Source organism: Bemisia tabaci, chromosome 10 (genome assembly GCF_918797505.1).
Source record: "Bemisia tabaci chromosome 10, PGI_BMITA_v3".
Taxonomy (NCBI): Eukaryota; Metazoa; Arthropoda; class Insecta; order Hemiptera; family Aleyrodidae; genus Bemisia; species Bemisia tabaci.
In genome coordinates, this window is record NC_092802.1 from 35,635,145 (window position 1) to 35,655,542 (window position 20,398).

Here is a 20,398-nt window from a genome sequence, read left to right on the forward strand (position 1 = left end):
AAACTTCAATAAGGAGAGAAAATAATTTCTATTAGTCTAAACTTCAGAGTTGAGAGGTATTTTCTTTAGTTGGTGACGAAATTCGTATTGATTGCAGAGGGAGTGATGAAATTGAACAAACGCGTAAAAATTAAACGAAGAGTTGTAATCAAAATATATGACAGAGTTCAGAGTCTTAAAAAAATTATGATTATGGAGGATAATTACAATAACATCCAATAAATGCTTTTATGGAAAACGATTTTACAAAGCGAAGGAGAGAAAATTGGATAAAAAAATTACAGACTTTTGAGCGCTAAGGATCTTCATGAGCCGCAACAGCTTGAGGGTCCATTCCGACAGCTTCTTCGAGTTCTGCTGCGAGAATTTCTTCTGGGGGAACCGGCGGAACGTTGGCAGGAATAATGTTACCACCAGCATCTAACTCTAACAGAGGGTCAGCAGTTGCTTCTGCTAGATTCGTTACTGACTTTGATTTGACACACTGAAAAAAATGAGAGTGATGCTTTAAATCAGGAACTTGAAACAATATCAAAATAAATAATTTTTTCCCTGTTCAATGCTGCCACACACAAGGATAAACATTGTATCAAATGCTGCCAAATTTCTCCAGATAAAAGATTCAGCTTTGAAGATATAGGTTTGTTTGATCAGTAGGTTAGGTTAGGTTAGGAATGGAGCCCACCGTCCCACCCTTAGAGTTGCAGAGGGACAGGCTTAACCGGGACCCGTCCACCCCTAACCATGGTAACAAAGGGGGCTCCCCAAACTCCCCTGTTGCCGAACTTGCGAATAAAATGGGCCGCTAGACCAAGTATGAGTTAAAGTGCAACGTATGCAAAATATTTTCTCCTCAAAATTTCATGAGGAAAATGAGTCACACAATGGGAAGTCTGGAAATTGACTCCTAGAAAAGATACAGCAGTTTACAATTAACATTGGTAAAATGGTAAAAACACCAAAGGCACCATCTGTATGATCCAACTTCCATTTGGACTGCATTTTGCAATTTGGAACTATAAATTCTGGCTTATCTGAAAAAACACTTATGTGCACAGGGAAACTAATGGCACATACATTGTTTTTAAACTGGGCCAGAATTTATAGTTCCAAATTGCAAAATGCAGTCCATTTAATCTGTGTAAAAATACTTATTAATATCTCCTACAGGAATTGGTTTCCAAAATCCCCCTTGTGTGAATCATCCTCTTTGTAAGATTTTGAAGAGGAAGCATGTAACGTTTATTTCTAGTTCAAATCTTATGTAGTCACCCATTTTTTGACAAATTGGAAGACACATATTGATATAGCAGTTTCCAAAAAAATTGGAATTTTATCAGAGGAAATTTGAGTGTGCCTGAGCGCTCAAACGGCATTTCTCGTTGGCAAAGTGGAATGAGTCAGTTGAGGTATTAACAGAATCTTCATCAGTTGAAAGCTTTAGGATTAATGAGAGATATTCAGATCTGTCAAAATATCAAGTTTTTACATCCAGCATGCAAGAGGTTGCCCTTTGAAAACCTCTGTCCCTCGCTCTGTGTGCAGTGTCATAGATGTAAAAATACAGGTTTATGACTGGAAGTGAATAGAATGATCTTGACATCGAATTTTCCAAACTTGCTCAACATTTGAGCATGCTATCGATTTTTCGATCGTGTCAAAAATGTTTTTTCCGGCGCTGCACCAGAAAATAATTCCGCGCGCCACTTTTTCGATATATCGATTTTTCTGCGCGCGGAGAATACAGGATGATCCAAAAGTCCCTTCCACCCCCTCTAACTTTTTACCTAATTGAGGTAAAGATTTGAAACTTGGGGGATATTCCTAGGTCAAGGGGAGCTACTTTTTGGCCCCCCTAAAATTTTCAGGGGGGCCCCCCTTGGGGGGCAACGGCCCCCAACTTTTAATTTTCAAATGGGAAGACCCCCTTTGTGATAGCTCGTTTGAAAGAACATAAAAAAAGAAAACTTTTCGCGCAAACCCGAAGTCAATATCTCAAACCGTTTCAAAATGGCGGCCGGTTAAAGTTCAAAATGGCCGAAAATTCATATCGGTTATTTGTCGATGGATTTGCGCGAAAATCGGTATGGTTGGGTATTTTGACACGAGAAAAACGAATTTGATGTAAGATTTTCAAAAAAACCAAAATTTCCAAAATGGCCGCCGGTTAAAGTTCAAAATGACCAAAAGTTGATTTTTTTAGAAATCTAAGTTCAAATTTGTTTATCTTATGCCAAAATACTCTCAAATTCCAAGTTTTAGGCAAATTCATCAGCAAAAAACCGAGGTGACAATTTTCGGCCGTTTTAAACTTTAAACGGCGGCCATTTTGGAAATTTCGGTTTTTTTGAAAATCTAACATCAAATTCGTTTTTCTCGTGTCAAAATACCCATTCATACCGATTTTCGCGCAAATCCATCGACAAATAACCGATATGAATTTTCGGCCATTTTGAACTTTAACCGGCCGCCATTTTGAAACGGTTTGAGATATTGACTTCGGGTTTGCGCGAAAAGTTTTCTTTTTTTATGTTCTTTCAAACGAGCTATCACAAAGGGGGTCTTCCCATTTGAAAATTAAAAGTTGGGGGCCGTTGCCCCCCAAGGGGGGCCCCCCTGAAAATTTTAGGGGGGCCAAAAAGTAGCTCCCCTTGACCTAGGAATATCCCCCAAGTTTCAAATCTTTACCTCAATTAGGTAAAAAGTTAGAGGGGGTGGAAGGGACTTTTGGATCATCCTGTATTCTCCGCGCGCAGAAAAATCGATATATCGAAAAAGTGGCGCGCGGAATTATTTTCTGGTGCAGCGCCGGAAAAAACAGTTTTGACACGATCGGCGAGCAGGAATCGATGTATCGAAAATTCTGCGCGCGGAACAGATTTGGAGCGCCGCGCCGGAAAAAATAGTTTTGACACAAACGGCGAGCAGGAATCGATATATCGAAAATTCCGCGCGCGGAACAGATTTGAAGCGGCGCGCCGACAAAAATAATTTTGACACAAACGGCGCAAATATATCGAAAACCGGCGCGGAATCCGGAAATTCAGAGATTTTCATCGAAAACGGGTTTTTTCTTTCCGCGCGCCGAAAAAATATTCCGCGCGCCAGAAAAAATTCCGCGCGCGCAAGAAAAGGGTTTTGACACTAACGGCGTTCCATGTTTTCCTCACATTCTTCTGAATCATACCAATCCTAAAAAGTACAAAATATGGATAGAAACCCCAGAAATTCATTCGCGCGAATTTTCAAGAAGTTGTTTTTAAGCACTTGGACCAAGCTCAGAGGCATCATCGAGTTGATTTTATGATGGTTGATTTCAAATAGGTGATCGAGAATGGAGATGTTGCGTGTGTGAGGAATTTGCGATTTGACTGTTGATTAATACGTAAAAGTTCGCGAGAAACACGATGGTGCCACTGGTTTTCTCTGAAATCAACTTCCAACCTCAAAAAAAGCTCTCAAGTTGAGGCCAAAATGGAGGGGATACCCCATGATATCCTCAGAGTCCACCTCTACATCAAGACAAACTCTCCATGCAAAGATAGGAAACAAATACATTGACAGGGCTGCCACCTTATTCGGGGACTCAAAAAGTGAAATCACGGAAACCCTGTCAATGTATGTCTTGATGTAGAGGTGGACTCTCAGGGTAGGGTGAGATATCCCCTCCATTTTGGCCTCAACTTGAGAGATTTTTTTTAAGCTTGGGAGTTGATATCAGAGAAAACCAGTGGCACCATCATGTTTCTTGCGAACTTTTACATAAGAATCAACAGTTAAATTGTAAATTCCTCACACATGCAACATCTCAATTCATTCGTGCGAATTTTCAAGAAGTTGTTTTTAAGCACTTGGACCAAGCTTTGAGGTATCATCGAGTTTTGTTGATTGCGAATATGTAATCAAGAACTCCGCGAATTTCGGCATTGGGTGCGAATTCCGCGAATTTCGGCATGTGACGCGAATTCGCCAGTTCACACCACGAATTCGCGAATTTCAACGTAATTTGCGCTGTTGCTGGAAAATTCGCGGAAAAATCATCTCCATCGTTTTCGGAGCCGCCGATCATTCCAGTGGGCGGGACGCGGGAAACTTCATGAAACTCCGGTTTCCATCGTCCACCAATCGTAGATTTGTGCTTCATTTTGCAGTAAACCACTGGCACTGCCAACCACGTTTTTCAAATTTAAAATAAAGAGATGAATAGAAAACACACAATTAAAGCAAGAATTTGGCAGTTACTAGCAAGAATTTTTGGATTTTTAGTGAGAATTTTGGGATTTTTAACAAGAATTTTCAGTTTTTCAGCAAGAATTCGAGAAATGCAGTAAAGTTTAAGTGAGAATTTGGCAGTTTTGAGCGAGAATTTTTGGAATTTTTAGCCAGAATTTAGCTTATTATAAATCATGAGAAAATGGGATCTCTAAATGGAGCATACTTAAAAAGATGCATACCTGAAAATCTACATGTCTGCTTTTGGCTTCTTCTTTTTCCCAGGACATGTGGATGAAAGGCCTTTGAACATAATTGTAAATGACATCTGATCTACCTCCTGCGCGTTTCTTCACTTTCTCTTTATAAGTAGGGTAACCTTCGATGCCTAGCCGGATTTTTTTCAAACCTCGCTCTTTCATCACCTGTTTGGCAACATCTCTATTCTCAATGTACTTGAAGAATCTGTACATGGCAGTGCTATTGACAGCTGTAAGAACAAACAGAGAACGATTAGAGAATACAACTAGAAAATACAGTAAGAACTCAATTTACTAGATATCAAGGGAACTGTCGAATTGATCTGTTAAGATCATAGAGAAAAAGAAGGAGGTGTTTGCATCTTGAGGTTTGTTTACCCTGTGACGTAGGTCGGTGCAACTTGGCCAGTGAAATCCGGAATTCGAAGTATGAAAAACGAACCACAATGTCCCATTTTTTGGCTTAAATCAACTCATGATATAATTTCAAGCACTTTTTACGGAATGACTTTTTTCCATAAATTGCACCATTTCCGAGAAAATCGATGATAAAAGTCGCTGTACCGACCTACGTCATCAAAAAAATCCAAGATGCTCGAAATGCAAACACCTCCTTTTTTTTCTCTATGTGTTAAGATGAGGAATGCATTAATTCAGAATATCTTGAAGCCCTTAAGGGGGCCAGAAGATTGATTCCCTAAATTGCCAAATTTGTGGAGACACAGTCTCATAAGTAGAGGTCTCGTTGGAAAACGATTTTTCATAAAAGTCATGAGAATACAAGGGACTCGTTGCAAAAGCTTCATTTGCGCACATTAACTTTCTTAAAACCTTGGACTCCAGATACCACAGAATATTGTTGTTTTCTTTCATAGAAATTGACAATGGGAAAATTTGGATGCACGATTTTTGGTTTGTGTATTAAAATTATTTTCACTAAAAGGCGATTGGAAAGTTAAAATATGCTAGCAAGCATACACTGTTGATCTACAGGCAATATGCAAAAACTGGTCCATAGACTCAAGTGTTCCAAGGTACAAGTTGGGAAGACAGCAATCTTTTAGTCTTGATGTTCGGAAACATCACTTCAATGTTGGCATTCTCAAATTTTTATTGAGCACCTCCAAATTCAAAATTGTCACTGCAGGGGTGAGATTGATTGAATCAGCTTACTCAGTCAATGAGGAAGTCAATTTTGACATACTTTTGGTCGTAAAATTCAAATATGAGGTTTAGAATTCACTCAGTCTTTTTGAAAGGCCCATAAAACCAAAATCACATTCTAATTTACCTCTCTTTTAGTCAAATAGGAAGGGTTGTTGAGGGAAAGGAAATGGCAAAAGGGTGAAAAAACACCTTGGGGCAAAAACCAGAATTTCCTCCCCTCGGTTTTGGGAGTGAAATTCTCTTCTGATGATGGAACTGTCTCTTTGCTGAATGTAACTATGCATAAATGGACCATTCAAATTAAAAAAATCAACTTAAAATGGGATTCAGGTTGCAAAAATAAAAAACCTGGGATGTTTTGTGGTGTGACAAACCTGTCCTTAATAGGCCTTTTGTCTAGTCGTATGATTCTTGCTTCGGATTTCCTTTTTTTGCCGGTTGAAAATGTGGTTGTGACACCGCGAAACGTCCCAGGTTTTTTATTTTATGCTTTTAATTTTGCGGCCTTAGTCCCATTTAAAGTTAATTTTGTATTCTCGTTTCGGGCCAATGAAATTGTTTTATAAAAAAATCAGCGGAATGGACCACTAGACAAGGTATGAATTTAAGCATTCTAATACATGTTCCTTCACCAAAATTTCACGTAGAACACGATTCACACAACGTAAATTACTGAAACCAACTCCTAAGGAAGATATTAACGATTTTATTTCACATTGGTTACGAGGAATTTGAACTGCCCGCTCACAAGAAACTCAAAGCTCTACGTGAGTCAGATCGCGCACTACAACGGTTTCAGCAAGCTTCTCAATCGAGCAATGTTCATTTCCCACCATGTGTTTTTCAAACTATAAGTAATTTGCTATAGCGGAGCCAAAGTGTCAAGATTGAGGTTGCCAGATTTTTTTATCACCGAGACGTTCATGATAACGTTTAGCGAGCGATGTGAATCACGTAGAGCATTGAGTTTTCATGAGCGGGTGGTTTGAATTCACCCACCAAGAATCATTAATATCTTCGGAAGGAGTTGATTTCGGTAATATTCGTTGTGCGCATCGTGTTTTACGTGAAATTTTGGTAAAGAAACATGTATCAGAATGCCGAAATTTGTACCTTGTCTATTGGTCCATTAACGAAGAGATCAAATAATATGTGACAAAGAAAAAAGACTTACTTTGTGAGTATTCCTCCCCCATTTGGGGAGGATAAGCTTCATCCCAATCTACCGAGTCATCATCAAGAAGAACAACAACATGGCACTCTCGGTCACCACGTTGTGCCGAATTGACCATTAAGGGTAAGATCAAATCTTCCAGGAAAACTTCAAACTGACACCTTGCACCTTCATTGCTTAGTTCATGTAGCAGTCCTCCTGTTATGTAAACCAAAAAATTGGTTAAAAGTTTTTAATTTTTCCTTCTTTTTTAATATATTTCCGAAATTCATGCCGACTTGTTTTCCCTCTGTTCGTGATATTGTTTGCAAGATATCAACCTCAGAAAATGTAGTTTTAAGCCCATTGATCAAGAGTTAGTTGGCATGAATGCTGCAATAATGCTAATTAGCAGCAGATCAGTGAAGGAATTTATTTTTCGTGAACCGAACTAAGAAAGGAAAATGCATCCTGGTGAAGGCAGGGAAACAAAAATTTCCTTAGTTTGACCAGCTACTGACAGGCATTTTTTTCACTTTCATGCTTTCCATTGCTTTTCATTTCTCTTATAAATGTGCTACCCTTTCATTCATTTTGAAAATAATCAGTGAAACTATGAGTACTCACGTAAATTTTGACATTTGACAGTATTTGCATCAAAAGGCACAAGTAGATAATCACAGGCTTCTCGCAATTCTTGAACAGAGACAGTGGGTGGACAACGGATGATTTTGCCCTTGTAGAAATCTAAAATACATCGAAATACTGCTGCAGAAATCCCTTCGGCAACTTCATATTCTCCCCGTTCATTAGGATGTGTGAATTCGAGTCCAGAGGTGAACATTCTAGTGGAAAGAAAAATAAGTAATGATACCACAAATATTTTGCGAATAATTGGATATTGGAAATGGACAGCCTTAGAGGAAATGTGAGAACCTCAAGTCAAATTATTATGGCCTTGTATGTTTGTCTGTTGAATTGCTTGGCTCATAAAACTAATGCATAATACAACAGCTCAATTTTTCTGGCTGCAAAAACTCTGATAGCTATCAGTGAGGGTCTTTTTATCATTACTACTTTTTGATGGAGCTCTTTTGATAGCTTTGATAGGACACCTTGATTTAAGAGCGGAAAGACCTTTGCTTTGCAAAATCAATTCTAAACAGACCATGAAAATGTTTCAACTACAGTCCTAAATTTTTTTCAGAAATATTGAACTTCAAACTTGCGGAATTGAACATAGGGTTTTCTCCCTCCGCTGTGTTCGATTTTGGAGGAAAAAAACTATCATACTTTTTAGGTTCCAAAATGATAATCAATACTGTAAGCTTTCTGTCTTTCTACGGCTAAAGATCTACCAGGCTAATTTCTATGAATTTTCAGCTTTCGGCAGATAATTCTTCAGAACAGTCTGCAGTTCTCAAACATTCCAAACACGGCCCAACAAGAGCACTCGTGTAAATTTTAATTAAAAGACACAAGTAAAAAATCACCAGATGCTAGCGATTTTCCAACAAAAGTATCAGATATAACGAGGATAACAGATGATTTTGACTTTGTTTGATTGCAAAAATTTGTTATGGCTGCAAAACACCAATTGAAGGCTGAGTAGTGTAGCGGCCAGGGAGGCACTAATACTGCATTCATTACAACTTGGGTCATACTGATTTCATACTGAACTAACATTTCGTATAAAAGATAATAATGGAAAAAGAGCATTAAACAATAACACACCTGCCCAACATCGTGTTTGGATGAGCTGTGAACATGGCAGGATCCAGAATGAATCTGGTATTATCTACGACTAGAGTAATTCGCTCTTCACTGCTGGGTACACTTGAAGATGCAGAGGCTGCTGTACTGTTGCCCTGATTCACGTCTTTGGAGGAACTTGTATGATGCTGTCCACGCGGCCTGTGAGCGTAAAAGACCACTCGGTCAAACTTCAATCTTCTAAATCTACGTTATTAAGAAATTCAGTTCAGTCTTAACAAAATAAAATGTTTAGCCTCTTGATTTTATCCTGCAGAGTGTTCAAGTATTCAGAAAATGTATGGAGTATTTTATAAAAGAACTTCCAATAATAGTTCTTAACTCGATGGATTCTTAATTTTAAAATATTGAAAGTTGAGAGTTCTGTCTGAAAATATATGGACCGCATTCAGCGGAGAGGAACCAAGCCGCATCAGCTATTGCCAAATTTATTTGGGCAATTTAATTTTTTACAAGAGAATGGTTGTGCCGATTCTTATGAAAATTTTAAGGAATTTGCTTCGTATTATGCAGAAAATTCACTGAAGTTGGCACAAAAATTCGCTAAACCGTTTTCATGTAAAAAATTAAGCTGCCCAATTAAATTTGGCAATTACTGCTGTGGCTTGGTTCCTTTCTACTTAATGCAGTCAATATAAAACTTTGTAAACTTCCAAATTTTGACTGTCTACCTGAGAATTAGATAAAATGCTTGATTTGAGTATTTACCTGCAACAAAAATTTAGTTTGACTTCTTTTGGTGATTAAAAATAAATGTTATACACTTCAAAGTCGATTCTAAGAGTCGCATTAAGAGAGGGGAGTTGAAAGAAGAACGCTGTTTCCGAAAAACATTACTTCAACAAACAGTATGATGATAAACAACTGTAAGACTTTTCTATGGTACCAAATTTCCAAAACCTCTTACCTTCAGATATGCTTATTTGTAAAATTGACTTCTAAGAGCTTTTCTGTTGAGTTAATGCGCACTATGACAATACTAAGACATACACAACAAAAGAAAATGAGATGAGAGAAAAAGATGACCATCTAAAAAAGATACAATCGCCTGAAAGATAAGAAAACAAAAGGTGAAACAGTTGGACAACACTTTACAATTAGGAACTATAATTTCTGATTCATACTTAAAAGCATCTACCTGCATAGGAAAACTAATGGCACACATGTTGTTTTTAAACTGAGCCAGGAATTTTAGTTCCTAATTGCAAAGTATTGTCCAATTAAGATAAGGAAATTCTTACTTATTTCGAGGGGAATTCTGAAGACTATGATGACTTGAGTGAGAGCGGTCACTGGAGCCATTAGATGACTGTCGCTGCACTAAGCACGGTTTAGGTTTTGAGCCCGAGCTAAATCTAAAACAAAGTAAGGAGGAAACAAAGATAAAAATTAAAAATTGGCAGAGTGAAAGTATAGAATAGAGTCAACTTGAAGTTGGAACTTCAAGTTGACTTCAGTTATGAGATAAGAACCAACAAAGGAGGAGGTATACAACTTCAAATTCCCACTATTTGCAACATGTTAATCTCAGAATCTCTTAAGTTTGTCAACAAAAATGGGACTCTTTTTAAATTCAACAGAAACATAGAGGGGTATGAAAATACAAACTTTAATAATGTTTATATCAAGAGGGGTGATAACAAAAGTCCAAGAGTGATGGGCAGTAAAATTTGTAATCTAAAATCAATCTGTTTCATCTAAAATCAATAGAAAATTCTTCAGTCTTTAAAAATGCCATAAAATGTTCATTGACAACCAAGGCTACTTATAGCCTTGATGAATGTGTTTGTGATTTCCTTTAGTCTTATGTTCAAGTTTTATGTTATGTTTCCTTGCGGCTGTGTGTTTGACTTTGTTCTGGAATCATGTAACTTATAATTTAAATTTCAACAATAAATTATCATTTATACTTGTTCTGTTTTTGTTGTCCCTGATAGTATGGCTGCCTTTGAATTGATAAAAAAACTTTCAAGCTTCTTAAAAAATTTAAGCTTGAGTAAAATCTGATTGATTGCCTCAAAAATTGATGGAAAATATCTACGAACTAAGTAATTTTAGACTTGTCGTTAAAGAATAAATCGTAATTGTTTCCTACTAATCCAAACCAAAATAAATAGAACTCTCAACGCTATAAATAATTCATTACTTCTAAACAATTTTTACCATTTTTTTATAGTTTGAAGCGATCAATTCCACATTTGAAAAACATTTCATTTTCAATCTTGGTCAGAAACTCTTTCAACTGAATTTAATTTGAACTGAATCAAATTCATGAATCCAAAAACCCTTTGCATCATCGGTTATTTTTTAAAAAAATGAAGCTTTATCCACTATTCTGCCTTACTACCTACGGAACAGAAAAAGTGCTGTCAAAATTTGAATTAAAAAATTAACAATGTACAAAAGTGAAACTTAGTATGCATGGAATTCTTTTACTTGAATTGATCCTCACAGCTACTTCAACTGACCTGTTTTTAAATACTCTCCTACGAGTATCTTCTGAGTCTTGATAATCTTCGGTATCGCTACTTGTGTCCCTATCATAGTGTGGTCTGTCTTTTCCAGCCATAGTTACCTGCAAAAAAAAAATTAGGAGAGGTTAGAGATTTAATTTTAAATGCCGAACAATTAATTTCCAAAACAAAGCAAATAAGTGACGCTACATATAATGATTGTTCTCAAGTGGTGGAAGGTATAAAACCCCTCTAAAATTCTCGTAAGAAATATTACGGACATTCATAAGAAATTATTTGAGCAAATTCTCACTTGAAGTATATTGAATGATGGGCAGTCTATGATACTGCTAATCAAAGTACACGGTTTCTGAGTTTGGCCATCAATAAGTCACATCCTGCGGAAATTTCCATTGAGAGAAAGCCATCTAACTGATTGTTCGTCCTTTCACACCCGGGGGAGGAATTCATTTTCTTTTTCTTCTTCTTATTTTTAAATTTCAAATAACCGATAGGGGCTAATCCCATTCAGTCTCATAGCAACCAACTATCCCTAACTTACCCTATTTACTTAATTACAGGAATATCCGTCCCTATAAACCAAATTTCTCCCATCTGTAGCATCTAGGGAGCAACTGGACTGTATTTTGCAGTTCGGAACTAAAATTCCTGGCTCATCAGAAAAAACACTTATGAGCATAGGGAAACTAATGGTACATACGTTGTTTTTAAACTGGGCCAGAATTTATAGCTCCTGATTGCAAAATGTGGTCCAATTATCCATCATCCTTCAATTATTCTCCTGAAAATTTCTGCTGAAAACTTGATAGACCTGCCACAGAAAATTGCTGCCTTCGGGTGATTAGTCCAACTTCTTGACGTAATCCAACTGGCATGCAATAAATTGAATCGCTTAAGTGAATAATCTTGGCCAATTTTGACTTCTTAGTTCAAAAAATTGCAAAATTCTGAAAAGTGAAGGCAGGAATCTTCTTGGAAAAAAACATAACTTTCAATATAGTTATCAATTACTGTACCCCTCATTTCCAAGGAGAATCCTCTCAACACATCTCTAAATTTTGTAAATTTTTTGGTTGAGAATAATTCTTGGGGCTCATGCACAGCCGCTGTTGTACTTTCCTTGGCTGAGAAGTCAAAAGTTGCAGAAATTTGGATATACTCAATCGATTCGAAGTATCACACGCCTGTTTGATCTTTCCAGGAACCCTACGCGAATCACCTTCAATGGGTGCTATGCTTTAAAAACTTCCTTTTCCTGAGGTTTGATATAAATTTTACCTTCTTCAGATATACCAACGGTGTAGGTCGGCAATCACATAACTTGGTTTGCGACGTCGCAGACTTCCTGTCATACTATATTTTGTAAACGGAAAACTACTCAACGGCAATTCTTTAAAACTTTAAAATTTTTCTTCTCTGAGCAAAGAAAGTTCTGCTAAACTTTGAGGAATGATGTCAATTTGTTCTCCTTTTAAAAAATAACATAGAGGTGGAGATTTTCAGACACCGCAAATGATATATGTGATTGCAGACTTACCAGACTTAAAATCTAGAGCCATGTTTTATCCAGTATGAACTGCCTTATATTCATTACTGAAGGTGTATAGAATGAGAAGATTGAGTGCAAAGTCAATTGAGACATCAAAAGAAGAAAATTTTGATGTTGTGATTTATGACCATACTGACCTCTTGACGGCCCTAGCTCAGAATGCAAATGCTTATTGGCCTCTGAAATAACCGTTCTTTCTATTTAGAGTGAGCACATTTCTGCGACAAATCGAAATAGAATTCATGATGCAGTCCAAACTTGTTCACAATGGACCATACTGAGGTCTGTGAATGATTTCTACAATACGCTAATGTCTTTCTTTGATGAGTTGACTTTCTTCCTCATTTAGGATAATCCAAAAATTACGATACCCCTTCGAGATAGATTTTGGGTTTCCGTTCAAGTGTATATTCAACAAAGTATATGTAAAAGCCTCAACAGCAACAATAAAAAGAACAGGCTGAAGGGTTGAATGAACTCAAGTTGACATGACTGCACTGTAACTTTAGACCCCTTTATCAGATTAAAGGTTTGATACTTTTTAAAGTTCCAAAAATGCCACTTGGTGGAATCTTCACTGAGGGTTCAGCTCAGCATGCTTAGCGGACAATGTAGTGCAGGAAAACGAAGCATCATTAACTTAATTGACAGAGGACAAGAAAGGAGAGACAAAGAAAGTCACAGCTCTTACCAGCCAAGAAGGAAATACATTTACCGAGGAAAACACAGAGGTAATGAATGATTGGAGTGACTTGATTGTTTTGGAAGCAATGGCACAAAAATCTACACCTGAAAATAATTTAAATTCTGAGATGAACAGCTTTAAAATTACTAAAACAGCGACAGTGCTTTTTCCAGAAAGTGAATGAACAGTTATCACACTCCGTTCGCGATGTTTTGTTGTGATGGAGTGATGTGTGGTGGTGGTGTATGCCACAGTGATGCCAGTTCTCAGAAGGGTGGAAAGTGGGTCAGCTCAGCAGCGCAGCGTCGCGGCGCACAGCAACGGCGACGCTTATTGGCTCATTCAGCAAGTTGAAAATATTCAAAAAAATGATGATATGTATTCAGAATCAGATGTTTTTGGTATTCAGGGAGTTGTTGAAAATTTTCATTCATAAATGCCAGAGATTCCTCGCCTTTTGGTACTCTCAGATGGACTAAGCTCACAAAGCACAGTGCAACTCTATGTGCCACATAAATTTTGAAATAATTTTGCTATCTCGTGCAATTTTCCTCACTGTGAAATTGCAATTTTCATCATTCGGCCATTAAATGCTGACCCTAAATAATTTACTAAATGAGTTGCACGTGTAAGGAAGGTAGGTAATTTGCAATTCAAAACTAATTACAACATACTTCCATTCCGTTGCAATACAAGAAGAAGAGCCCCTTCAATTTGTGAGTAGACAACTTATCATACACCTCGATCCAGAAGCAAGAAGCAATAATTATATTTTCCCAAGAAAGAAATTGCAAATGCAATTTACTGCAACATGTGATATTTGGGCCATAAGCCCCTTCAATTAGAAAATAGGCAACACATCATACACTTCGACACAACAGCATTGATTAAGCAATAATTTTACTGTGTAATCGTAATTTATTATTGCAACCTGCGTTACTCGGGTTATGAGCAGTTATTAGGGGCCATCCATAAACCCACGCACCCAAACAGAGGGGAGGGGGGGATCTAGCGGTGGATGACGTAAGCTTTCCCGATGGCTAAAAGGCTGAAATTGCTTGTTTTAAAGGCTACATCTACTGATTTTTATCGATTTCCTGAGTTTTCTCTCCCAAAGGAGCGAGGAACACAACATTTATATAGGTAAACTCAATCAAAGAAATTAATCGTGTTCTTATCGCTGCAGATTATATCCACTGATTTTGATGGATTTTCTGCATTTCTCCCCCACTCGGAATAATCGGAGGAAAAATATTCAAAAATTGTCTTCGGAAATTTAAGTTTTGTCGAGGGAAATTTGGCAACGTTTGAAGGCTCATACGGCGGCGTTCTTACTAAGCATGGTAGTGTAGGTAAAGAATGCCGCTATGATAAAGTAACGATACTGACCTCTCTTAACAACCAGGTAGAATGATTGGAAAAATGATGAGTCTGTGCAGAGGCGGATCCAACAATTTGGCAACACCGGATTTCCTCCATTTCAACCTATGCTAAATAATCGATTCTTGTCGGAGAATCTGGCCCTTCCGGACATCGATACATTTCCATAGGTTTATATGGAGAAAATAAGACAATGTTGCCAATTTGCTGGAGCCGCCAATGAGACTGTGGGCGCCTTAACTAAAAAAAATGTATGAGTCCTTATTCTTTATTTGAAAAGAAGAAAAATAAAAAAAAAAGAGATTAGGTAATATAAAATTTATTACTGGAGAGGGGAAGTGATGCCGTATTTTTTCTGCTCGGCTGATCGGAGAAATTCCCTGTTGGCAAAAGGCAGAACAAACACAATACTCGTGTACTACACTGCCGTTCTAAGGAAGAACGCCGTATGGACATTCGAGATTTGCCAAATTTCCTCGGATAAAACAGGTATTTTTCGGGAATCTGGTGCCCATTTTTCATTAATATTTTTAAATATTCTAGATGAAATTGAGACAAAATTGTCTGAAAAATTGGAAGAAAAATATTTACAAACTTTCCCGGAAATTCGTAATTTACCGTAGGAAATTTGGCAACGCCTAAAAGTTCATACGGCGTTCTTCGTTAACATGGCAGCACAGACCTACAGACGAGGGACTTTTGCTCATGCTGCTTCTTTCTTATTTATTTATTTTTTTTTTTAAATTTTGTTTCATTATAATTTTATTTTATTCATTTTTTTGAAACCATAGTCATAGCAATCAGCTAAAAAATTAAAACTTTCATGTGTTGAATAAAGAAAGTATTAATTCAGACGTAAAGAAACAACTAGGTATTGATTCTAATTTTTGGAATTCAAACAGACAATTTTTCATCTTGAATGCATGTCACCAGCTTGTACACTCGCGAGTGCGTACAGTAAAAACAAGTAATCTCATATTGCCTTAAATCCGTCGGATAGGCAACTAAACAAACGGTCTTGTAAAGCGGAGAGTATCACTAGGATGTGAAGGCGCTCCAACTTTCAAGCCGCGGTCGTACTAATAAAGTTCCTTCTCAACCAATGAAACCTTTATGTCGAGGCGAATTACTGAAATTTGACAAGTTGACACGCATGTCGCTTGCAAACCTGCAATTCTACTGACGGGCGAGGGCGACATATTTTGAGTTTTCAACAGAAGAGCTAAGTGGAGTGTTCTGCACAAATACTGGGACAAGAAATCGCCAAAAAACGGCTCAAAAAAGAGTGGCAGTTTCAAATTAGCAGTCTCGTGCTTAAAATTCGATTTTTTACCCTACTCGATGTATACTTTTCGCTCATTACTGCTGAAATTGTTGTCTCCACGGACGAAGGTCGTCCCTCTTCTAATTATTTTTTCATTGTCACCGTCGAGAGGGTGAATTTTTGCCACCCATGAAAACGTTTTGAATTTTCGGTTAATTAATGCAAAAACACCTAACACCTTGTAGTTGCGTTATATAATAAAAGTTAAAAAAAAAAAAAAAAAATCGGCTTCCTCCCCGAGTTAACAAATGGGGGTTGGGAAAGCATAAAACGGAAAAGCATACTGCCGTGTTAAGGAGAAACACCGTATGGATATTCGAAGGTTGCCCAATTCCCCCGGATAAAACACGGATTTTCTTGGAAAGTTATTCAAATTTTTCCTTACAAATCTCAGATATTTTAGATGGAATTGCGAATTAAATTGCCTAAAAAAATTGAAGAAAAATATTCCAAATTTTCACAGTAAATTCAGTTTTTATTGAGGGAAATCTGGTAACGTCTAAAGACTCGTACGGCGTTTTTCCTTAGCACAGCAGCCTTGCGGGTCCTTCACAAATCAATGAAAACAAATTAGTAGATCCTTTTAAGGCCGTAGTATCTTCCTGATAACGCCTAAAAACCACAGACCCCCCCCCCCCCCTCCACAACAAAATTAGGCGGACTGTTTTTCGTAAATTTAGGGGTGAACTATAGGCACACTTTCGTACAAGATTTTGTTCATTTATGCTAATAATTGGTGTAATCGTATTTCAGCAAAAAATGAATTCTTTACATACAAAGTGTTCTACACCGCTGGGAAATGTATTTAGACAGCTGACTGAATTTTTATTGATCTGTAAAAATTGCATGAGTTTTTGAAGCTCTCACCCTTCCCCTTCCCCTCCAGACTGCCTCCCATCGCAATACCCTTTATTACATAGCAGACTCAGGGTGCTTGAAAAAATCGAAATCGCCTATTAAAACATGATGTAGCTGAAAGATTAACTGTCCAATTCAATCCGGAATGCAAGCGCAGTGACAGATGATCAGAAAAAACATGCATTTTTTTCCTAAAATCGAGATAAAAGTGAAAAGGGAAACACCGGATTTTTAAGTGCGCGCTGGACCATATAATGCATTACGAAGCCCCATTATTATTATCCGGATATTTGTTCTCTTCACATGAACTACCAGAAAACTGCAGTCGTTTCTGCTACAGACTTGAATGACATTTGCTGTCTGTAATCCAAAATGTAGAGGCGATGAACCCGAATCTAAGAAAATTGAACGTAATAAAAAGTGAATCCGGATGATGCGCTATGGATGCGGACAAGTTTGTCGGTTCTTGGACAACCGGAGAGAAATGGAATCCTGTGCAAACTGCCCAAGATGCATCCTCCATCTTGAAGTAATTTAAGCGGAGAAGCTTTGAGCTGATGTCTTCGATTCCCCCGAAAAACCTTTACTTTCAAAGTTTGAAGTTTTCTTTTCTTAAAACACTCGAGTGCAAGAGCGTAAGATTGATATTACAAAATCGATTTTGTGATAAGAGTTGGTACTATTGTTGGAATCCGACGGGTCTCCAAAGTTTTCTCGCTATCGACGAGATCTCACAGTTTGGTCACGTGACGTGCACTTCTACAGTTATTTTTTCAGGCATGATGGCGCCAAACTACTTTATTACTCCGTTTTTTCGTAATTTTAAGCATTTACTAAGTGTAAATTAATGTAATGGAATTACTTAATTGTCTCCTAAGTTTTCGTATCGTCAGTGCTTCTAGTTCGTTTGGTTCCGCGTCAGTCCGTAATTAAACGTATGTTCGAATGTGTATTGAGGACATGTTGGTTAGTTTGGTGACAGCAATTATTTCATGTGTTTAGCACCGAATTTTTCTGTATTTCGGTTTTTAATGGAGTGTTTCAAGTGAAGAAGATCTAGTGCATATTCCTAGGAATCTCTCAAAATTTCGTCTGATCCAAAACGTGAGTATTTTACATTAAATTTAGTCATTTTTTCTCATGTTGTTATGAAGAAGCACAGTGCTGCCATCTGCAATGTCAGCGCTCAGAGCCTAAATTTATCAGGATCTTAAAGCAAAAATACATAGTTTTAATCAAATTTGAATCGTAAATAGCTGCAATTAAAGCACTGGCATAGTCTCCTTCAAGTTAGGAACAAGAGTTTTACCCGTTCCAACGCCTATAGTGGCTGTAAACTCTGATTTTTCGGCCATGTTTACATCTGATGACCTTAAGGATGGACCCTCTAGCCTGTCAACAATCAGTCTTTTTACCTCCTCTGAGCATCATTTCTCTCATGAAATCGTATTTCTTCAAAATATAGAACTTTCTAGTCTCACTGAAGGTTTCTGGCAGCAAGTTCGAAACCCCCTAAACTCCTCATTCCCCTCAGAATGTAGGAAATATGGCTTGTGAAAAGTACTCTCCAGCGAAACTCGCCAACGGAGCCTCAGACCGCTTGTGTTTTCAACTTGTCAGACAGGCTGTTTTCCAACAGAATTGTATCAAAGGAATGTGTTTCAAAGCCTCCCATTCGAACACCAGACTCATTTCCATGGTGAGGAAAGAATGATTATCCTTCATCTACAATGTTTTACTGCAGGATGTTGGTTTGTTGATATGATTGAGAAGAAGTCGGAGAAAGAGTGGGGCACATCAAGTAACCCTGTCTCTTGTTTTATCTTTCAGTGTAGGTCCTCCCTTCACTCTCCTTAATTTGTACGCTTCAACCTCTCCAGTAATTCTAAACCACTCAGTTCAGATGTTGATGGAGTTCGAGAGATCTAGCTATATTCAAATGGCTGATATCCTTCTAACGTAGGCTCAGACCGTGTAACTTTCAGTCCGGTTTCAAGTATCAACTCTCCACATTGAGTTTTCAGCATAGATTTTAAAGCCTCCCTGTTGTATTCCTTGACTTAATATTCATTTCTTATCTCCCGATCTATTCAGACGTTCTCTGTCAAAAATGAGGTTAGGTACCTTAAGTTCACATGAATATTCAAGGCTAGTGAAATTTGTCACGTTCTTTTACAATTATTTATCAAAGCAGTTGCAGTTTTATACCTTAGTCAGTCTTATATTGAATATTTTCTGTGGTTTCATTACCGAATCAGCTTAGAATCAGAGTTGAAGCATTTTTAAAGACCATGAGTCACTCCTTTTAGAATCTTATTACACCTATTTTTAATTTTGATGTTCCTACGGAAAACAAATTTGACAAAACTAACTTTGTCTATTGTAGACAGTCGGTTTAGAAGCAGATTTATGTCCCTAAGGTGATAATTCTTGCTAAATTATGTTTAAAAGCCTTTATTTTGAACTATTTATCTGACGGTCATCTCTATTTCAGGAAAGGACTGGAGTTAAGAAGTCTGATAAAAGTCTGATAGTGCTAGCGGAATTCTCATTTTTTTACTTTTGGGCAAGAGCCATGTGAAGGGAAGTCAAGACAAGTTCTAATGTATCTCCACAATCCAGGTAAACAGACCAAATTGTTTTTCCTTCTCCTTTTGTCGTCTCTAATTTATCTATAGAATGCTTTGTAAATAATATTTTCAATTTTTATTTGAAACTAATGATATCCTTGTGCCTAACATGCCAGGTGATATTGCGTCAAGACTGTTGCCTCCTTGAGGTTTTCAATTTTCTCATCTTTTTTCAACCTACCTTCAAGTGACAGTTTCATTTACAAAGTTAGTGCAGTACAAGTGACAAATTAAATTTCTTACTTCAGCGCTAACGTTTTCAATTGGTTGTGTTCATTACCTTTAAAATTTGAAAGATTCAAGATTGACTTACTAGCAGTATTCACTAGATGTCTGAAATTAGTCATTTCTGACTTCTACAAGGGACGTCACTGTCACTGTTAGGGGGAGAACATTAATGTTCTTTTTCTATCGTCCACAATGCACTAACCCTCGAACTTATTTTTAATGAAGTTATCAAAGTACTCAGAAAGCTTAAGCAACCAAACTGTTGTGAACAAGAGCTGAGCATTTCTCTTTAAAAACTAACCTCACCAGTCTATAGCTCTGACAATTGAATTAGCTTCGTCAATGGACCCCTTATCGTAACTCATCAGGAGTTTGATTGTTGATAGTTTCATTGGTGATCAAGCATAAGGAGAAAAAGAGGCGCCAAAGGGGATTGGTCAACACAAGTTCGACTGATATTATTATTAATTATTGATTATACTTCTTTCATTTTTTATAATATTTCTTCCACCTCTACCAAATATTGGCTTTTTCTGTTGAGAACCTATATTTTTATGCAATTGTCAAGTGAACGGGTCTGTCTGCTCCCGATGAAATTTTGTGAAGTTTTCAGGAAAAGGAGTTACAATGGCCGCTTTAAACCCGCTTTTCTAATTTAAAACCCATTAATTCAAAGCTAAGGTTGTTCACCCTGCAAAAACTTTC

At 37.4% G+C, this 20,398-nt stretch overlaps 2 protein-coding genes across 7 annotated transcripts in view; one reads left to right on the forward strand and one right to left on the reverse strand.

The window, feature by feature from the left end:
* Nucleotides 1-124: 124 nt before the first annotated feature.
* Nucleotides 125-13,550, reverse strand: mri (BTB/POZ domain-containing protein mrityu). Of its 5 annotated transcripts, none has more exons than XM_019045784.2 (8): nucleotides 13,280-13,550; nucleotides 11,034-11,140; nucleotides 9,807-9,920; nucleotides 8,527-8,751; nucleotides 7,420-7,637; nucleotides 6,814-7,011; nucleotides 4,455-4,702; nucleotides 125-484 (listed from the first exon to the last, which is right to left on the reverse strand). In XM_019045784.2, the coding sequence occupies exons 2-8, from the start codon at nucleotides 11,132-11,134 to the stop codon at nucleotides 296-298; spliced, it is 1,293 nt and encodes a 430-aa protein (XP_018901329.1). In that variant the 5' UTR covers nucleotides 11,135-11,140; nucleotides 13,280-13,550; the 3' UTR covers nucleotides 125-295. The 5 variants fall into 5 exon arrangements, with proteins under 5 accessions (XP_018901329.1, XP_018901332.1, XP_018901330.1 ...); XM_019045787.2 differs by having other exon boundaries at nucleotides 8,527-8,706; nucleotides 13,280-13,509; XM_019045785.2 differs by having other exon boundaries at nucleotides 13,304-13,506.
* A 3,995-nt stretch (nucleotides 13,551-17,545) lies between these two features.
* rno (PHD finger protein rhinoceros) overlaps nucleotides 17,546-20,398 on the forward strand; it is a 37,310-nt gene continuing 34,457 nt past the window's right edge. The window contains exons 1-2 of one of the 2 annotated variants that reach the window (XM_019045766.2): nucleotides 17,546-17,939; nucleotides 19,330-19,457. The gene's annotated coding sequence lies outside the window, so the exon portion shown is untranslated. Of the gene's footprint in view, nucleotides 17,940-18,080; nucleotides 18,667-19,329; nucleotides 19,458-20,398 lie in introns of those variants that run through there. The other variant, XM_019045767.2, reaches the window with a different exon arrangement.

Excerpts from the sequence above, each read along its gene's own strand:
- mri (XM_019045784.2), bottom strand. The coding sequence starts at position 11,134 with ATGGCTGGAAAAGACAGACCACACTATGATAGGGACACAAGTAGCGAT. Across the intron at positions 7,638-8,526 it reads CCAAACACGATGTTGGGCAG|AATGTTCACCTCTGGACTCG; the intron begins GTGTGTTATTGT and ends TCTTTCCACTAG. Across the intron at positions 7,012-7,419 it reads TGTCAAATGTCAAAATTTAC|GAGGACTGCTACATGAACTA; the intron begins GTGAGTACTCAT and ends TTTACATAACAG.